Source organism: Monodon monoceros, unplaced genomic scaffold (genome assembly GCF_005190385.1).
Source record: "Monodon monoceros isolate NGI ecotype Baffin Bay Population unplaced genomic scaffold, NGI_Narwhal_1 Super_Scaffold_4, whole genome shotgun sequence".
NCBI classification, from domain to species: Eukaryota; Metazoa; Chordata; class Mammalia; order Artiodactyla; family Monodontidae; genus Monodon; species Monodon monoceros.
The window spans coordinates 73,595,881-73,609,756 of NW_021703781.1; the positions used below are offsets into that span (position 1 = coordinate 73,595,881).

Below are 13,876 nucleotides of genomic sequence, written 5' to 3' on the forward strand. Positions count from 1 at the left end.
TTCCCTTGGTCAAATTAGCTGTTGAATTTAAAGGCCAGATTGTAGAGACTGTCCGCTCGTTACATTGTGAAACCCAATTTGTTTTTTTCCTCTGGGCTGGTGGTATGTGGTTACGTATTAGTGATTACTAACCATAAGGTTTAATTACTGAATGTTAAAGAGATATCTTACCATGTCATGAGGCCTCTTCATTTTTTATAGTGATTTTTCAGGTTTTAAAATATTAGATGAGTTGCTTATTAATTGAAAGTAATGATCAGGGCATAGTTATATACCTGAAGTCTAGACTTTAAAAAAATGGTTTAACCTGATCAGGAACATACGTTTTGCCACCATTTTCATGAATTTGCTATCTCTATTTAGTCCCCAGATCACATATTTGAAAAGAAATAACTTTAAGTGCTTATTGGCAGGAAATTTTGTGATTTGTTTTAAAGGAATGTTTTTGTGGAAGTTGTTTTGATATTGAAGAAAAGGAATTTTGAGGGGAAAAAAATAGATGCTTTTAGGGAATAAAATGCTTTTTAAATTTTCCCTGAAGATAACTCTGTCCTGAGTGTTCAGTATGACGTCAGGGTATAAGAATTTGCCTTGTCATATGCCAGACCACTATCCTTGTCTTTTAATTTTGAGTTCGTATGCCACCGAAAGCAACTAAGAAGCTAATTAATGATAGCTCTCTCACTCTTCCTGGGAAGGCCTATTTATTCAGTGTGACAGCTGGTAGAGTCAAGATTTTTAGAGTTACAACATAAAATATCCTTCCAAAAGGTGGTCATAGAAAAATAACTTGGAAAATGATTGTTTTATGAAAAGCCAGAAGCCCATTGAAAGCTATCTTGGGTTTTTATGGCTTTATTATCTCCTTTTTGAGTATTTTCTACAATTTTATATTGTCACTGAATGAAACAAGAGGGCTGTAAAAACTGTTTAATAATTTAACTTGTTTTAGTAACGAAGAGAATTGTTTCAGAGATGCTTTCGGAGAGTTAATTAGAATGTGCATTATGTGATACTTGGTTAAGTATTAAGAATATCTTGTGTTTATTATTTTGTGCCAATTGGATTGTGTAACTGTAGCATTTAAAATTTCGTACCTGTGTTTGTGAACCCGATCAGTAACTTTTTTATGGTTTTGTGATTAGTGGACTTTATCTTGGTGCGAAATGCCATTTGCAGGCAAGCAGATGATTTTCAGCAAGTTTTGGTCTTTCTTGAAAGGTGTATACGCTCTCAGTGTCTGGAGACCGGCTGATTGTGGGCACCGCAGGCCGCAGAGTGTTGGTGTGGGACTTACGGAACATGGGCTACGTGCAGCAGCGCCGGGAGTCCAGCCTCAAGTACCAGACTCGCTGCATACGAGCATTTCCAAACAAGCAGGTACTGACCTCTCCTCCCTGTGCCCGGGGAATTTGAAAATAAGAGGATCTTACATGATAATGATTTGGTCACTGCCTTTTAAAGCTTTGCTTTTTTTTTTGAGTAGTGATTTAGAATTCGTTGTAAATTTTTGACAGCCTTTTGTTAAAAGGTGGTATGTTAACTCAATTTTAGAGAAAGCTTTGATGTTCAGAGAGGATAAGTAATCTGCCAGTGGCTAGAGTAGAGGTTTTCAGATTCCTTGGTGATGCTAGTCCAGGATGCTTGACAGGTATACAGTAATCAGAGAGAGTTTTGCAGGTATTTTAATTTACAAAACAGTGAATTCAAATTTAAATCTGGAAATTTAGGATTATGGAATTTGCTGTTCTCTCTCTCTTTTTCTTTTTCTTTTTTTTTTTTTGCACCTCTTTTTACCCTAATGCTAATAGAGTTTAGTCAGTCTGCTAGCAGACCTGGAGTTTTCTTTTCTAAAAGAATACCATTGAGGGTAGAGAGGTGTTGTCCCTCGTATAATGACGAACAGGGTAGGTCACCCTTCCCATCATCATTACTAGATGAGGTGACACTATTAATCTGCCCTTTCGTCCCCAAATCCTTAAAGTTCAAAGGGAAGTTGGTGGTGGGGTCAGCTGCTGTAGGAATTTTACAAGAGGAAAAGTCATTAAAAACAGTGGGTGTCTTTGGAATCTAATGGCTATCCTTAGTGCTTATCAGAAGGCTAGTACCTCAAATGGTGATCACAGTTCTTCTTCTCAGGATATTGTAAATTTCCATTGAAGATAAGGAATTGCAGTTATGTGAAACTTCAGAGATTTAAGTGCATGATTAAAATATGCTTGCATTTATGAATGTTATTATGTTTTCTATCTAAAATTTTCCGTCAGAGTTTATTTCCAGTTTATACGGAAGTTTAAAAGTAACATTTTACTGATTTTTTTTTCCTCCATAAGTAGTTTTTTAGGAGTAAATCTTTTTCATACCTTGAAGAATTAAAAATATAGATTTCATATTTATCTTCATTTCTTACTTTCTTTGACATACTATTTCGAGGCAAAGTGAGGAAAGGTTTGAAATTATAAGCCACTTTTGAACATCACTGAAAATCTGTGTGGTTTGTGTGTACACTTGACTTGGTGTAGTTAAATGCGAGAGGCAGGATGACCAAGATGGAGGGCTGGTTTTCCACTTGGTTTGGATTATTGGTACCCTCAGTGAAGGAGACACAATTCTCTTAGAGTTGTTAGAGGTGAGGAGGCGTAGAGCAAAGAAAAACATATTCCAGCTGATGGAATGAATTCTAGTCCCCTTCTGGACAGGACAACAAATAAATGATACTGAAACATTTTAAAATTCCTGTTGAGGTTTGACAGAATAACTCAACATTTTTGATTGCAGTGTGCAGGGTACTGGTAGAATGAAGAAGGCAAGTGATGGTGGCCTTTTATTTACTTGTAATAAAACAGATATAAGTGTTCTTAAACTTTGGAGTGATCTTAACTATGTTAGTACAGCTTAAACACGTGGTTAAAACCTGGCCGTATTCTCTTTTCATTTTAGAAATAATCATCTTTCTTTACTGTGGGCTAAATTTTGGAATTGGGTTGAGTTTGGGAATCCAGGCCTAGTTTTGGAAGCTGGATTCACCATTTTTGTCTTCTGATTTCCTCTTGTCAGGGTTATGTATTAAGCTCTATTGAAGGCCGAGTGGCAGTTGAGTACTTGGACCCAAGCCCTGAGGTACAGAAGAAGAAGTATGCCTTCAAGTGTCACAGACTGAAAGAAAATAACATTGAGCAAATTTACCCAGTCAACGCCATTTCGTTTCACAACATCCACAATACCTTTGCCACAGGTATGCTAACCTGTATCTAGTTGTTAAGATAACATCATTTTGCTATTAATTGAACAGTGCACGTTTGTACTTGGGCAGAGTTTTAAAAAATTGTGCTTGCTTTTTATGATATTTAAAGGGAAGAAAAGCTGGTATAATACTCCCTGGGGAAAATGTAACTTCTGTGACCTTAAAAATGGTTAAAATAATGGTTATTTTTGTATCTGCTTTTAAGGACTGTTGTAACTCTTGAAATTACTTGCAGGTGGTTCTGATGGATTTGTAAATATTTGGGATCCATTTAACAAAAAGCGGCTGTGCCAGTTCCATCGGTACCCCACCAGCATTGCGTCACTCGCCTTCAGTAATGATGGGACTACACTTGCAATAGCATCATCGTATATGTATGAAATGGATGACACGGAACATCCCGAAGATGGTATCTTCATTCGCCAAGTGACAGATGCAGAAACAAAACCCAAGTGAGTATGCTTCACCTGTATTTGAGCCTTTTCTTGCATTCAACCCAGGATTTATTAATTTTTCTAAATTCATGAATAGCATTGTTGATGCCTGCTCGATATTACAGCTGACTCTAGGGTTGGAGTTGATTTTATCTTGTTCTCCCAAGCTTTCAATATCCGTAGGTTGATAGACGTCTGATGGATAAAATTGTGCCTAGTTGTTTTGTAGAGAAGAATGTCAAACTCTCATTCTTCTTGAATAGGCACTATTATTTGAATCTCTGGAGTTATTACTAACTCATTGCTTCAAAATTAAGTTGAGGAATTCAAGAATAATTTATTTTAGCAAATTCTATTTAAGATATTTAAGAATTTGAACTACCAAAAATCTTCCCTCTCCACAGAGGTTGTTTCTTTAATATTTACACAAAATGAATGACCTTCAGGTCTTACTGGAAATTCAGAGTAATATGGCCTTGCCTGCGATAGCAGATTTCCTTAGTTTCGAAATTTTCATAGATGTCTTTGGCTCTTGGTTGTAACTGCTGACAGAGAGGAACCATTTCCATTTTTTGGTACCTAGGGCAAAGCTTTTTACTTAATTACCTGCACCAGGCTTCCAGGCTTTAGGGACACCTGATACTTAGGCACTTGTTTAACCATGAAATACCAACCCCCAAGAGTCTTTGTCCTGTTCCTTGGCCCTGTCTACTCAGGCCCTGGAAGGAAGTCCTCAGTAAATATTTATGGAATAACTGACTTTTCAGGATTTCTGTACCTCTCTGATTTAGAATGGTATAGAGTCCCCTTGCTAAATTGGTTGAATCCCTGAGAAGGGGGCAGAGTATTAAATACTCAATATCATGTGTGTTTTTACAGGTTTGACTTTAGAACAGACTTAGCATGTGAAGCCTGTTGGATAAAGGGCTGTGTTTGCATTTAATCTCTCACTTTTGTATCTCTTGTCCTGGCTGGCCATTTTGATCTCATGCTGTTCTTTTTTCTTTTGAACTTGTAGGTCACCATGTACTTGACAAGATTTCATTTACTTAAGTGCCATGTTGATGATAATAAAACAATTCGTACTCCCCAATGGTGGATTTATTACTTTTAACAAAGAAACCAGGGAAAAATTTTAATTTTAATATTATAAGAACCTGAAAATATTGGAAAAGAGGTTTTTATTGCTTTTTTTAAAACAAACACTTTCTTTAGTGCATGAGATGGTTTGATGGTTTGCTGCATTTAAAGGTATTCGGACAAACAGAATTTGAGGGCAGCGACAGCACTTTTGAGAATCAGTTTTGACCTTGATGGTGTTTGTTTCTATTGTGGAAATAAATGTTTGTGAATAAATGTAGGTAGTAAAACCCCCTTTGCATTCTTTGTGGACCTTAAATGGTAGAGAAAAAGGCTCTTGAGCCGTTTGTTTCTCTTGCTGGTTATAGTTGCTAATTCTAAAGCTGCTTCAGACTGCCTCATGAGGAGGTTAATCTACAATTAAACAATATTTCCTCTCGGCCGTCCATTATTTTCTGAAGCAGATGGGTCATCATTTCCTGGGCTGTGAAACAAAGCGAGGTTAAGGTTAGACTCTGGGGAATCAGCTCGTTTTCAATCTTATTAGGGTGCAGAAGGAAAACTAATAAGAAAACCTCCTAACATCATTTTGTGACTGTAAACAATTATTTATTAGCAAACAATTGATCCCAGAAGAGCAAATTGTTTGAGTCAGTAATGAGCTGAGAAAAGACAGAGCATATCTGTGTATTTGGAAAAATAATTGTAACGTAATTGCAGTACATTTAGACAGGCATCTATTTGGACCTGTTTCTATCTCTAAATGAATTTTTGGAAACATTAATGAGGTTTACATATTTCTCTGACATTTATATAGTTCTCATGTCCATTTCAGTTACCCAGCCACTGGTGATTAAGGTTAAAAAGAAAAAAATTATAGTGAGAATGAGATTCATTTCAATATAATGCCCTGAAGCAGAACATGAACTTAGCTTGGCCTATTCTGGGTAGTACCAAATAGTATTTTTGTTGTCACACTTTTTGTTTTTTATTTATATTATTTGCAAATGTATGTTTCTGAATGGTACTTGGACCTTTACTGAAATTTATTTTATCCATGATGTATTTAAAAAAAAATCTTCTGATACAGAGAAAGGTCTTATTTGTAAGTATTTCAGTGAAAACTTAGTGTAAGTCTGAACCCATCTTTTGAAATGTATTTTCTTCATTGCAGGTCCACCTAATCATCTCGTGAAAGTGGTTTCTCTATGGAAAGCTTTGTTTTGCTTCCTACAGTTACATGCTTATCCCCTAAGGGATGTGTTATAGTCATTGTGGACGCGTTATTTAGTATGTGGATTTCTCTGTTTTCTGTCTTGCAAAAAACTTGTCTGTGTGCCCTTTCATACTGACTGTGTGTAGGATGAGGAGTCTTTGTGTCCTTTTGCAGTAGTCTGAAGAATTGTTTTCCCCCAGCAAGCCCAGTTGCTGTGTATGAGCAGCTTGAGCTCTTTTTGTAAAATAACCTAAACCTGTTAATTCCATGCTGTCTAATAAATCAGAGATTCAGAACCCTTAAATGTTGGATGTTTTTAAATGTTGGTAATTAATGTAATTTACTTTATAAAAAGACTTCTGTAAAGCAAAACTCCCTTCATCGAGGGCCTGGTGGGGATGACATTGTACCTTTAGGTCCACACTGCCTCATTTAATTATGTCTATTCTGATGTACTTTGGGGATTCAGTCTTGGATAAAGTGATCTGTTGGAGTTCTGCCATTTCCCTCATGCCCTCTCGCTGGATCAGCAGGGCGCTTGAGCCAACTGTGCAGCTTCACGGGACGGGCACAGACTGCATGGCAGCTGCCGGGCGCCTTTTGGCATGACTCTCTCCCGGTAGCTGGTGCGGCCGGGCTCCTGCAGCTCGCCCAGCCCGGTGCTGATGCAGCCAGCAGGCCCACTTGCAGCCAAGTGACAGACCCGTCTGTACTTATTCATCAAATGCTAAATCAAAGTGAAGCCCCTGGGATGGTAAATAATGTAATAGCCAGACACTAACTGATGGTATTGGTTCTTTAGTGTGATTATGTGCTTTTTAAAGTCATAACCACTTGGTTGAGGACAGAGCATAAATTTAAAACATTGTTTAGCTGAAAGAGAATTAATATAGTATTGTAAAAGGTGACTAAATTAAAGCAATGTGGGGGACCTGGTTTTGAGGGCATGCCGTGGCAGAACTTTTTTTGTCTTTCTATCGCGATGTCTTCTTGTCTCTTGAAACCAATGTATCTCACCTTAAAGGTGTCCGCTGCCTCTTCTGTGGACCTCTTCACCAGCTCTTCTTCACAGTTGGCCTGTTTATGATTATTGCCACCTTGCCCCTCAAATGACCCAGGTGTAACACCTTAGCATTTTCGTTGGTTTCCCTTACCCAGATTCTCTTCTCTGTTTTTCAGTGTCTCTTCTGTTTATCTTTCTTTTCTTTCTACTGCTACTATCCCACCACCTTAAAGGGTCCCCTCTGCTCATCTAGCAGAATGCAGCAGCCTCCAGTCTGGGCCCTAAATGCTCTGTCTTCTAGAGCAGTGACTTTCAAACCTTTCAGTTGTGACCCAAGTAAGAAATACATTTAAACCACAGTCCAGAACACACAGAGGTCAGTACAGTATGTATAGTGGTGACAGTTGTGTAAAGCATCACTTGCCCTTTGTACATGTGATACATCAGTTCCCTTCCTTCCTTCCTTCCTTTTTAGGAAATTCTCGTTATGGCCCCCTGAACGGATTTTATAACAAATGCCTTACCACCTCTAATTTGAAAAACAGCTCTATACCACACAAAACTTTTAAAACTCTTGCTCTTTTTTATCATGCTGTGCTTGAGACCCTCCAGTGCCTCTGTTCCCCTTCATTCACTTTGTAAGACTCTATGCTTCCAAGGCCTGCAGATCACCAGGAAGGGACTGCGCACTGTCAAGGTACTCTTAGAAGAATGGGGGTGGAGGTGTCCTTCACTGGGAATTCTGACAGGTAGGTCGGAATGTTCTGGTGGCTGCAATATCTGGTCTGAGTTCCACCGTGTAAAAACTTAAAGGTATGTTAGTTGTGGGGGGAACTCCTTTGTTCCGTATGAGACAGCCTGAATCTTGGAGTCTAGCCTTTGAACCTGGCTTTGAATCCCAACTTTGCTGTTTAATTCATTGCGTCACTGGCCAAGTTAATTTCTGAGTAGCAGTTTCCTCATCTGTGAAATGAAAGTAATCCCTAACTCGTGGAGTTATAAATGAATATGTAAATTGTTGACTAGGGCATGCCTGACACAGTCATCGCTTTCTTAGGATGAAAAAATATTCAATCCATTGCTCTCAGTTATCAGCTGTCTTTTCAGGTTCTTTTCCATAAATTAATGTTCTTAGATATCTGTGGGATTCCAGGTTCTTAAATTTGTCAGTATATTCATCTTTTTAAAAACATGTATCAGCTGTTTTAAACATTCAGAAAAACTCAGAATCACATCTATAAACCCACCATCCAGATGTTAAAATGTTAATATTTTGTCATATTTACTTCCCTTTGTTTTAAAATAAAACACTGCATGTGTTTGAAGCCTCATTTGTACCCCGTCTCACCACATTTCCACTTTCCATTCTTCAGTATTGTACTCACTTACGCCTTTATGCTCGTGAAGTATCCATATACAGGCAGACCTGGGAGGTATTGTTGGTTCGGTACACACCGCCGCGATGAAGTGAGTATTACAGCAGTGAAGGACGCACACAAGGTGTCTGGTGTCGCAGTGAATATAAAATTTATGTTTAGATTGTAGTCTGTTAAGTGTGCAATAGCATTATGTCTAAAAATACGATGTACATACCTTAATTACTTTATTGCTGAAAAATGCTAGCCATCATTTGAGCCTTCAGTGAGCTGTAATCTTTTTGCAAGAGTATTATCAAAGATCACTGATTATAGATCACCATAACAAACATAGTAATAATGAAAAAGTTTGGAATATTGTGAGAATTACCAAAATGTGACACAGACATGAAGTAAGCAACTGCTGTTGGAAAAATGGCACAGATAGGGTGGCCACAAAACTTCAAATTGTAAAAGAAAAAAACCGCAACATCTGCCAAGTACAATAAAGTGAAGCGTGGAAAAACGAGGTCTGCCTGTATATGTTTAAAAAAATTTGCATAAATGGTATACTGTTTTCTATTCTGGAATGAACCAACCCCTATTTGACATCAGGTGTTGTTAATAAGATGTAGAAGGAAAGGGTTTTTTTTTTTTTAGGCTATGCTGTGGGCTGCATGCAGGATCATAGTTCCTTGACCAGGGATCAAACCCGTGCCCCCTGCAGTGGAAGTGTGGAGTCTTAACCACTGGACTGTCAGGAAAGTCCCCCTGAGTGCCCCCCTTTCTTGAACTGTGAGATCAGTCACTATGACAAAAGGAATACCAGTTCTCTGATGTGTTGGGTCTTCAAGGGTGAAAACTGCCTAATCTAACAGTGGTTGTTCTTTCCCCAAGAAAATAGATGAGTGTGTTAATAGTACCCAGTAGGTTAGGTGTATTAAAAATAAAACACCCTTGTTGCCATCCAGGAAGGAAACCATAGCTCTAGTTTCATGGTTCTTCTCTCCTGTGACTTACCCTCCTCAGTCTTTGAAATATCTCTGGGTAGCCCATCTTTCACTTGGGAAAATACTGATTTAAGCTATTAGGACTAGTTGCAGCAGTTTTCCTTTCAGAGTGGCACCTGGCTACGTTGCTTTGGGACTAGTGCTAAGAGAAATGAGAGCTGCTGAGCCTGGTGGCCACAAATACCGACTGGACCATTACGTACAAAGGCACTTTGCCCTTGATCAGTGGTGTGTTGCAACAATGCTTTCATTTTGACGGATACCCACAGAACTTACGGAGTTGTCGTGGGGCATTGGCTTCTTAGTTGGGAATTATTTTGTGTCCTGATGTAAAGAAATCTGAACGTAAAAACTGGACTCTACTGTGATTTATAGAGAGCTATAATTGGGGAACACGCATGAGTTAGCCTGCTTGTTTAGTATAACTCAGGATTTGGCAACCAGCTCTCAGAACTTACTTTAAATGAAAAGCAATTGGTGGTATTTTGTTTTGCTTTGTTTGAATACACCACTGGTGGGATGACTTTTCCAGTCACCTGACTTGAATAGAGAAATGGAAAAAGAAATGCTTTGCTTTACTGAGCAGGGTGTCAGACTGAAGTAATTGAAGGCTCTTTTCCAGTGGTTTATTTCATTAACTAATTTCCCAAGAAATATTCTTTCACCTCTGACCATCCTAGCTAACTTTGTGCAGTTAACACAAACCTGAGGAAGCCGTACGAATTATGCCTACTGGTCTCAGAAGCACCTAAGTTTGCTTTTCCAGTGTGGTAACGAAGTACCTTTCATCCCTTTATAGGACTCTGTTATAGACTACTGCAGTAATTTAAAACCTGGGTGCCTAGACTCCTGACCTTGTTATAACACCACTTCATAATTCTCAAAATACTTGGCTCTTGAAGATTGTCTTAGCATCAGCCATGTATTCTTAAAGAGCCCAGATGATTTGTCTTTAGTGTTACATTACCCATATGTCCTCAGCCAGTAAGCCCTAACATTCTTACTGAATTGCCAGACAGAAATCCTTCAGTTTTTTTCATTATTTCACAGCTTAACATGGCAGTCAGTTATTAGCATTCTCCATTTAAAGAAATGCCCTTGTTGGGAACAATGGCAACGTTTGCCTTCAAGCTTTGGGTGTAGAAGCGGCTCTCCGGCTGGGTTCACTGTTAGTTCATCAAGATCACTGGTGATACTGTGGAGAAGCACGGCTTTCCATATGTGACTAACGTGAAGGGGGTCGTGGAATGGAGGGCAAGGATGTTACCCATTAGGCTGTGACCATGATCGTTGCCCTTAGTTGCTGTTGTTCATCAGGTGAACATGGACCTCAGTTACCAGCACAAGTTAGAATGGGCACTGTTTATTCAGAGCTTGGTACCTCCTTGCTTACTTTACTTATGTTAACGGAATGTGCTCTGTTAAATGTTGGGCTTCACCTTTACTTTGCAATAAGACCTACCATTTGTGCCATTTCAAAACATCCTGTGCTTGTGCCTGCCAGGCGTTATCCAGAGTTTCGTTTCGGACTCAGATCTGAAGCTATTGAAGAGAAAGAGAAATCTCATTTATTTGGACTTCACTATCAGAATTTGTGATAAATTGACTTGTCTTAGGAGGAAAAGCAAATGAGATCAGAGGGAATATATTTAATTCTTGAAGGGAGACTCCTTTATGGAAATTAGCATATACTAGTAGTAATATTGCTAATAATAGTCGTAATATTTGGTCTGTACTTTGAACAGGACTTCTGCCTGGAAGCAGTAGAATAACCATCCGCATTACCGGGGTTGGGCACATTCAATATTTATAAAGAAGCACTTTTTGGCTGAAAATAGTGAAAACAGTTTGGGGACAAGCCTGTGGAAACAGAAAAACTAGCCTCTTGGGATTACTTGGGAAATAGTAGGACTAAACTGAAATTTAAATTGGGCTATCAAGGCAAAATTTTAATTTGGCTAGAGTCCAAATTTCAGAAAAGGTTTTCTTATTCATTATCGATCCAAAATGAATGGAGCCCAGAAGAGGGGATTATTCCTGTTTCCTCTTTTGGCCAGTGTTTAGACCTGTTTTGCCAACCTTCCTGATTGATTTCATCTTTTTAATCTGGACTGGTTTCTCCCTGATTAGAGCTTCTTGTGGAGTGGATGAGAAGAAAAATAAGATTAGGGAAAGTTATTTTTAATACTTGTTGCCTTGAGCAGCTAATTGTAGATTTGCAATTAAAGGGACAAAAATGCCTGTGAAAGGTTCTGCTTTTTTGGTAACTCCGGAGAAGAACCTGGCAGGAGAGGGAAGTGGACATGTTGGAGGGAGTGGCAGCTGTGCTAGAGGCTAAGCCTATAATATATGTGGGTGGAGTTGTCATTACTTTTGGGAGAAGGGGATTCATCTTTGTTTTTATTGGCTCTCCAGAAATAAAGTTCAGGAACTGGAAACTGAAGAAACCAGTTTGAAACGAGCCTTGTCTGACATATGTGGGAACTTACTGAATGATGGGTATCCCAACTCCTTGGACACCTAGAGAACTGAGATCCGAAAAGCTTCATAATGTTGAGGGCCTCACAGAAAACATGACATCATGGCTGTTCTTCTAATGTAATCGTCCATCACTGCCAATTGCTTGCTGGAAAAAATATCAGGGATCTCTCACAACAGCCTCATAGCCCTCAGGGATCAGAAGCCTGTGCCAGGCTGAAGGTTACAATGGCACACCCTTCAGGGTCTTCTGTTGGCCACTGCTTGTAGCTAATCATGCAGATCTGTAATTCAGACCATATAGTCCTTCACTTTTTTTTGTTGTTCCTTTGATCCTCTCTCACTTCCTTTTTCCTCTTTCCCTCTCTCCTTTCCTTCAATCAATAGGCAGATAATGAAAGCCGTTTGTGCAAAAGTTGACTTAGGAAAATGAGGCCATTGGTGGGTTTTTGAAGTAGATGCTTGGGGCGCCATTGTGCCATTGGTCCAGGCGATGGGGGTGGCAATGGATAAATCAGCCCGTTGCATGCCTGAAGACCAAGCATTGGCTCTGACGTGGCCTGCGTTATGCCATAATAATTGGGCCTTTTGAGGGCACAGTGAAATAGCACATTTTACTTCCAGTAATTAAAACAAAAACACATGCACTGTGCCAGGCAGTAGCTTAGGGGATGCCGTTGTCCTCACTTTGGGCCCAGCTCACATTTAAGCAGAACATACCTCTGGAGATTCAGAAAAACAGTAGGTGTTTGTGGGCACCACTGGATTATAAAACATGCATCTTAGTAAGCTGATTATTTGGATGGTGTATAGATTTTTCAAGTCTAGTAACTTTGAAGAGGAACATGTTGGGAAAATACTGAAGCAAAATTTCTACCCTGAAATACAACTTCTTGGGAAAATTTGGAATAGGGTTAACAGCTTTGGGCTAGACGTCAGGAAACCGAGGTCTGGCCCAGTTAGCTGGGTGTCCTGGGGTGCGTGAGGGACTTGAGGCTCCAGCTCTTCCTGAGAGGCTCTCTGAGGCTCATCCCCATGCTGACGTGGCCTGACCTGATGTCTCTTTCGAAAGGCAAAGGTTCTCAGCTTCTGCAAGTATGGACTTGTTATATTAAGTATTTCAGTGGATGAAGTTTTGAAATAAAACCTGAAATGCTTTACCTCTTCCTGCTTAGAGTCCTTACATGACTTGATAATCATCGCTTCTAAAGGACACTATTGTTTCCATAGTTTTTTCCCACTATTTCCTTCCATAGTCTTCCCTCTCACAACAAACAAATGAGAGTGATGTTATTTTACAGGTGGGGAAACCATAATAAATGTATGTATGCTACATGAATGACAGCCAGAGGTGGGGGGGAGTGTAGTTCGTGGATACAAGAGTTTGCTTGACCCACCTAAGAGTTTCCAGTTTCCTTCACAGGATGTGAGTTCTTCAAACCTAGGATGTAACTCTTGATAGAAGTGTTTCTTACTGAGTTTGAGGATGTAACGCTGGAAGCCATGGGCACTGACTTTGCCGTAGGTTGAGGGAGAAGCATGGAGAATATTTAAGTTGATCCATTGGGAAGTCATGCCTAATTTATCCCCAACAAGTTCCTCAATTTATCTTCAGCTGTACTCTTCCCTCCTCCGTGCTTATCGCCTCTCTTTCTCTCTCACGCACACACACGCACATGTACAAAATCCACACACAGAATCCTTCTTTTGAAGGATTACTCTTCAAGGCCTGTTCCCACCTCCTGCAAGACACCTTCCTACATTCCCTCTATCACATTAATCTCACCTCTTCCTATGTTCCCAAAAGCATACTTTCTTGTATTTCAGCTACAGCACTTATCAAAGCCCCATCTATTTCTATTTTCAGAGTAAATTTTGTGCATGAGTAGTTTCTTACTGGTTTATGAGCCCCTAGAGGTCAGGAACCCCTTTGTTCACAGCTCCCTAGCACCAAACAGTGCGTTGTATGAAGTGAATGCAGTAAATATGGAACTAGATTGAAATTTGTCCAGAGATTTTTCCCCAAGTGCCTATGTCCCTGTATTAGGTGCTGTGA

The 13,876-nt window shown here is 39.4% G+C and overlaps 1 protein-coding gene across 6 annotated transcripts in view; it reads left to right on the forward strand.

Annotated features, from left to right (window-relative positions):
• BUB3 (BUB3 mitotic checkpoint protein) overlaps window positions 1-13,876 on the forward strand; it is an 80,899-nt gene that overhangs the window by 4,636 nt on the left and 62,387 nt on the right. For 3 of the 6 annotated variants that reach the window (XR_003797033.1, XR_003797032.1, XM_029245222.1), the window contains exons 5-7: window positions 1,222-1,380; window positions 3,058-3,235; window positions 3,480-3,696. Coding sequence is in view for 4 of the 6 variants with exons in the window: in XM_029245222.1 (XP_029101055.1) it covers window positions 1,222-1,380; window positions 3,058-3,235; window positions 3,480-3,696 (554 nt within the window). In the remaining 2 variants the exon portion in view is untranslated. Of the gene's footprint in view, window positions 1-1,221; window positions 1,381-3,057; window positions 3,236-3,479; window positions 3,697-4,696; window positions 8,303-13,876 lie in introns of those variants that run through there. The other 3 variants (XM_029245225.1, XM_029245224.1, XM_029245223.1) reach the window with 2 other exon arrangements.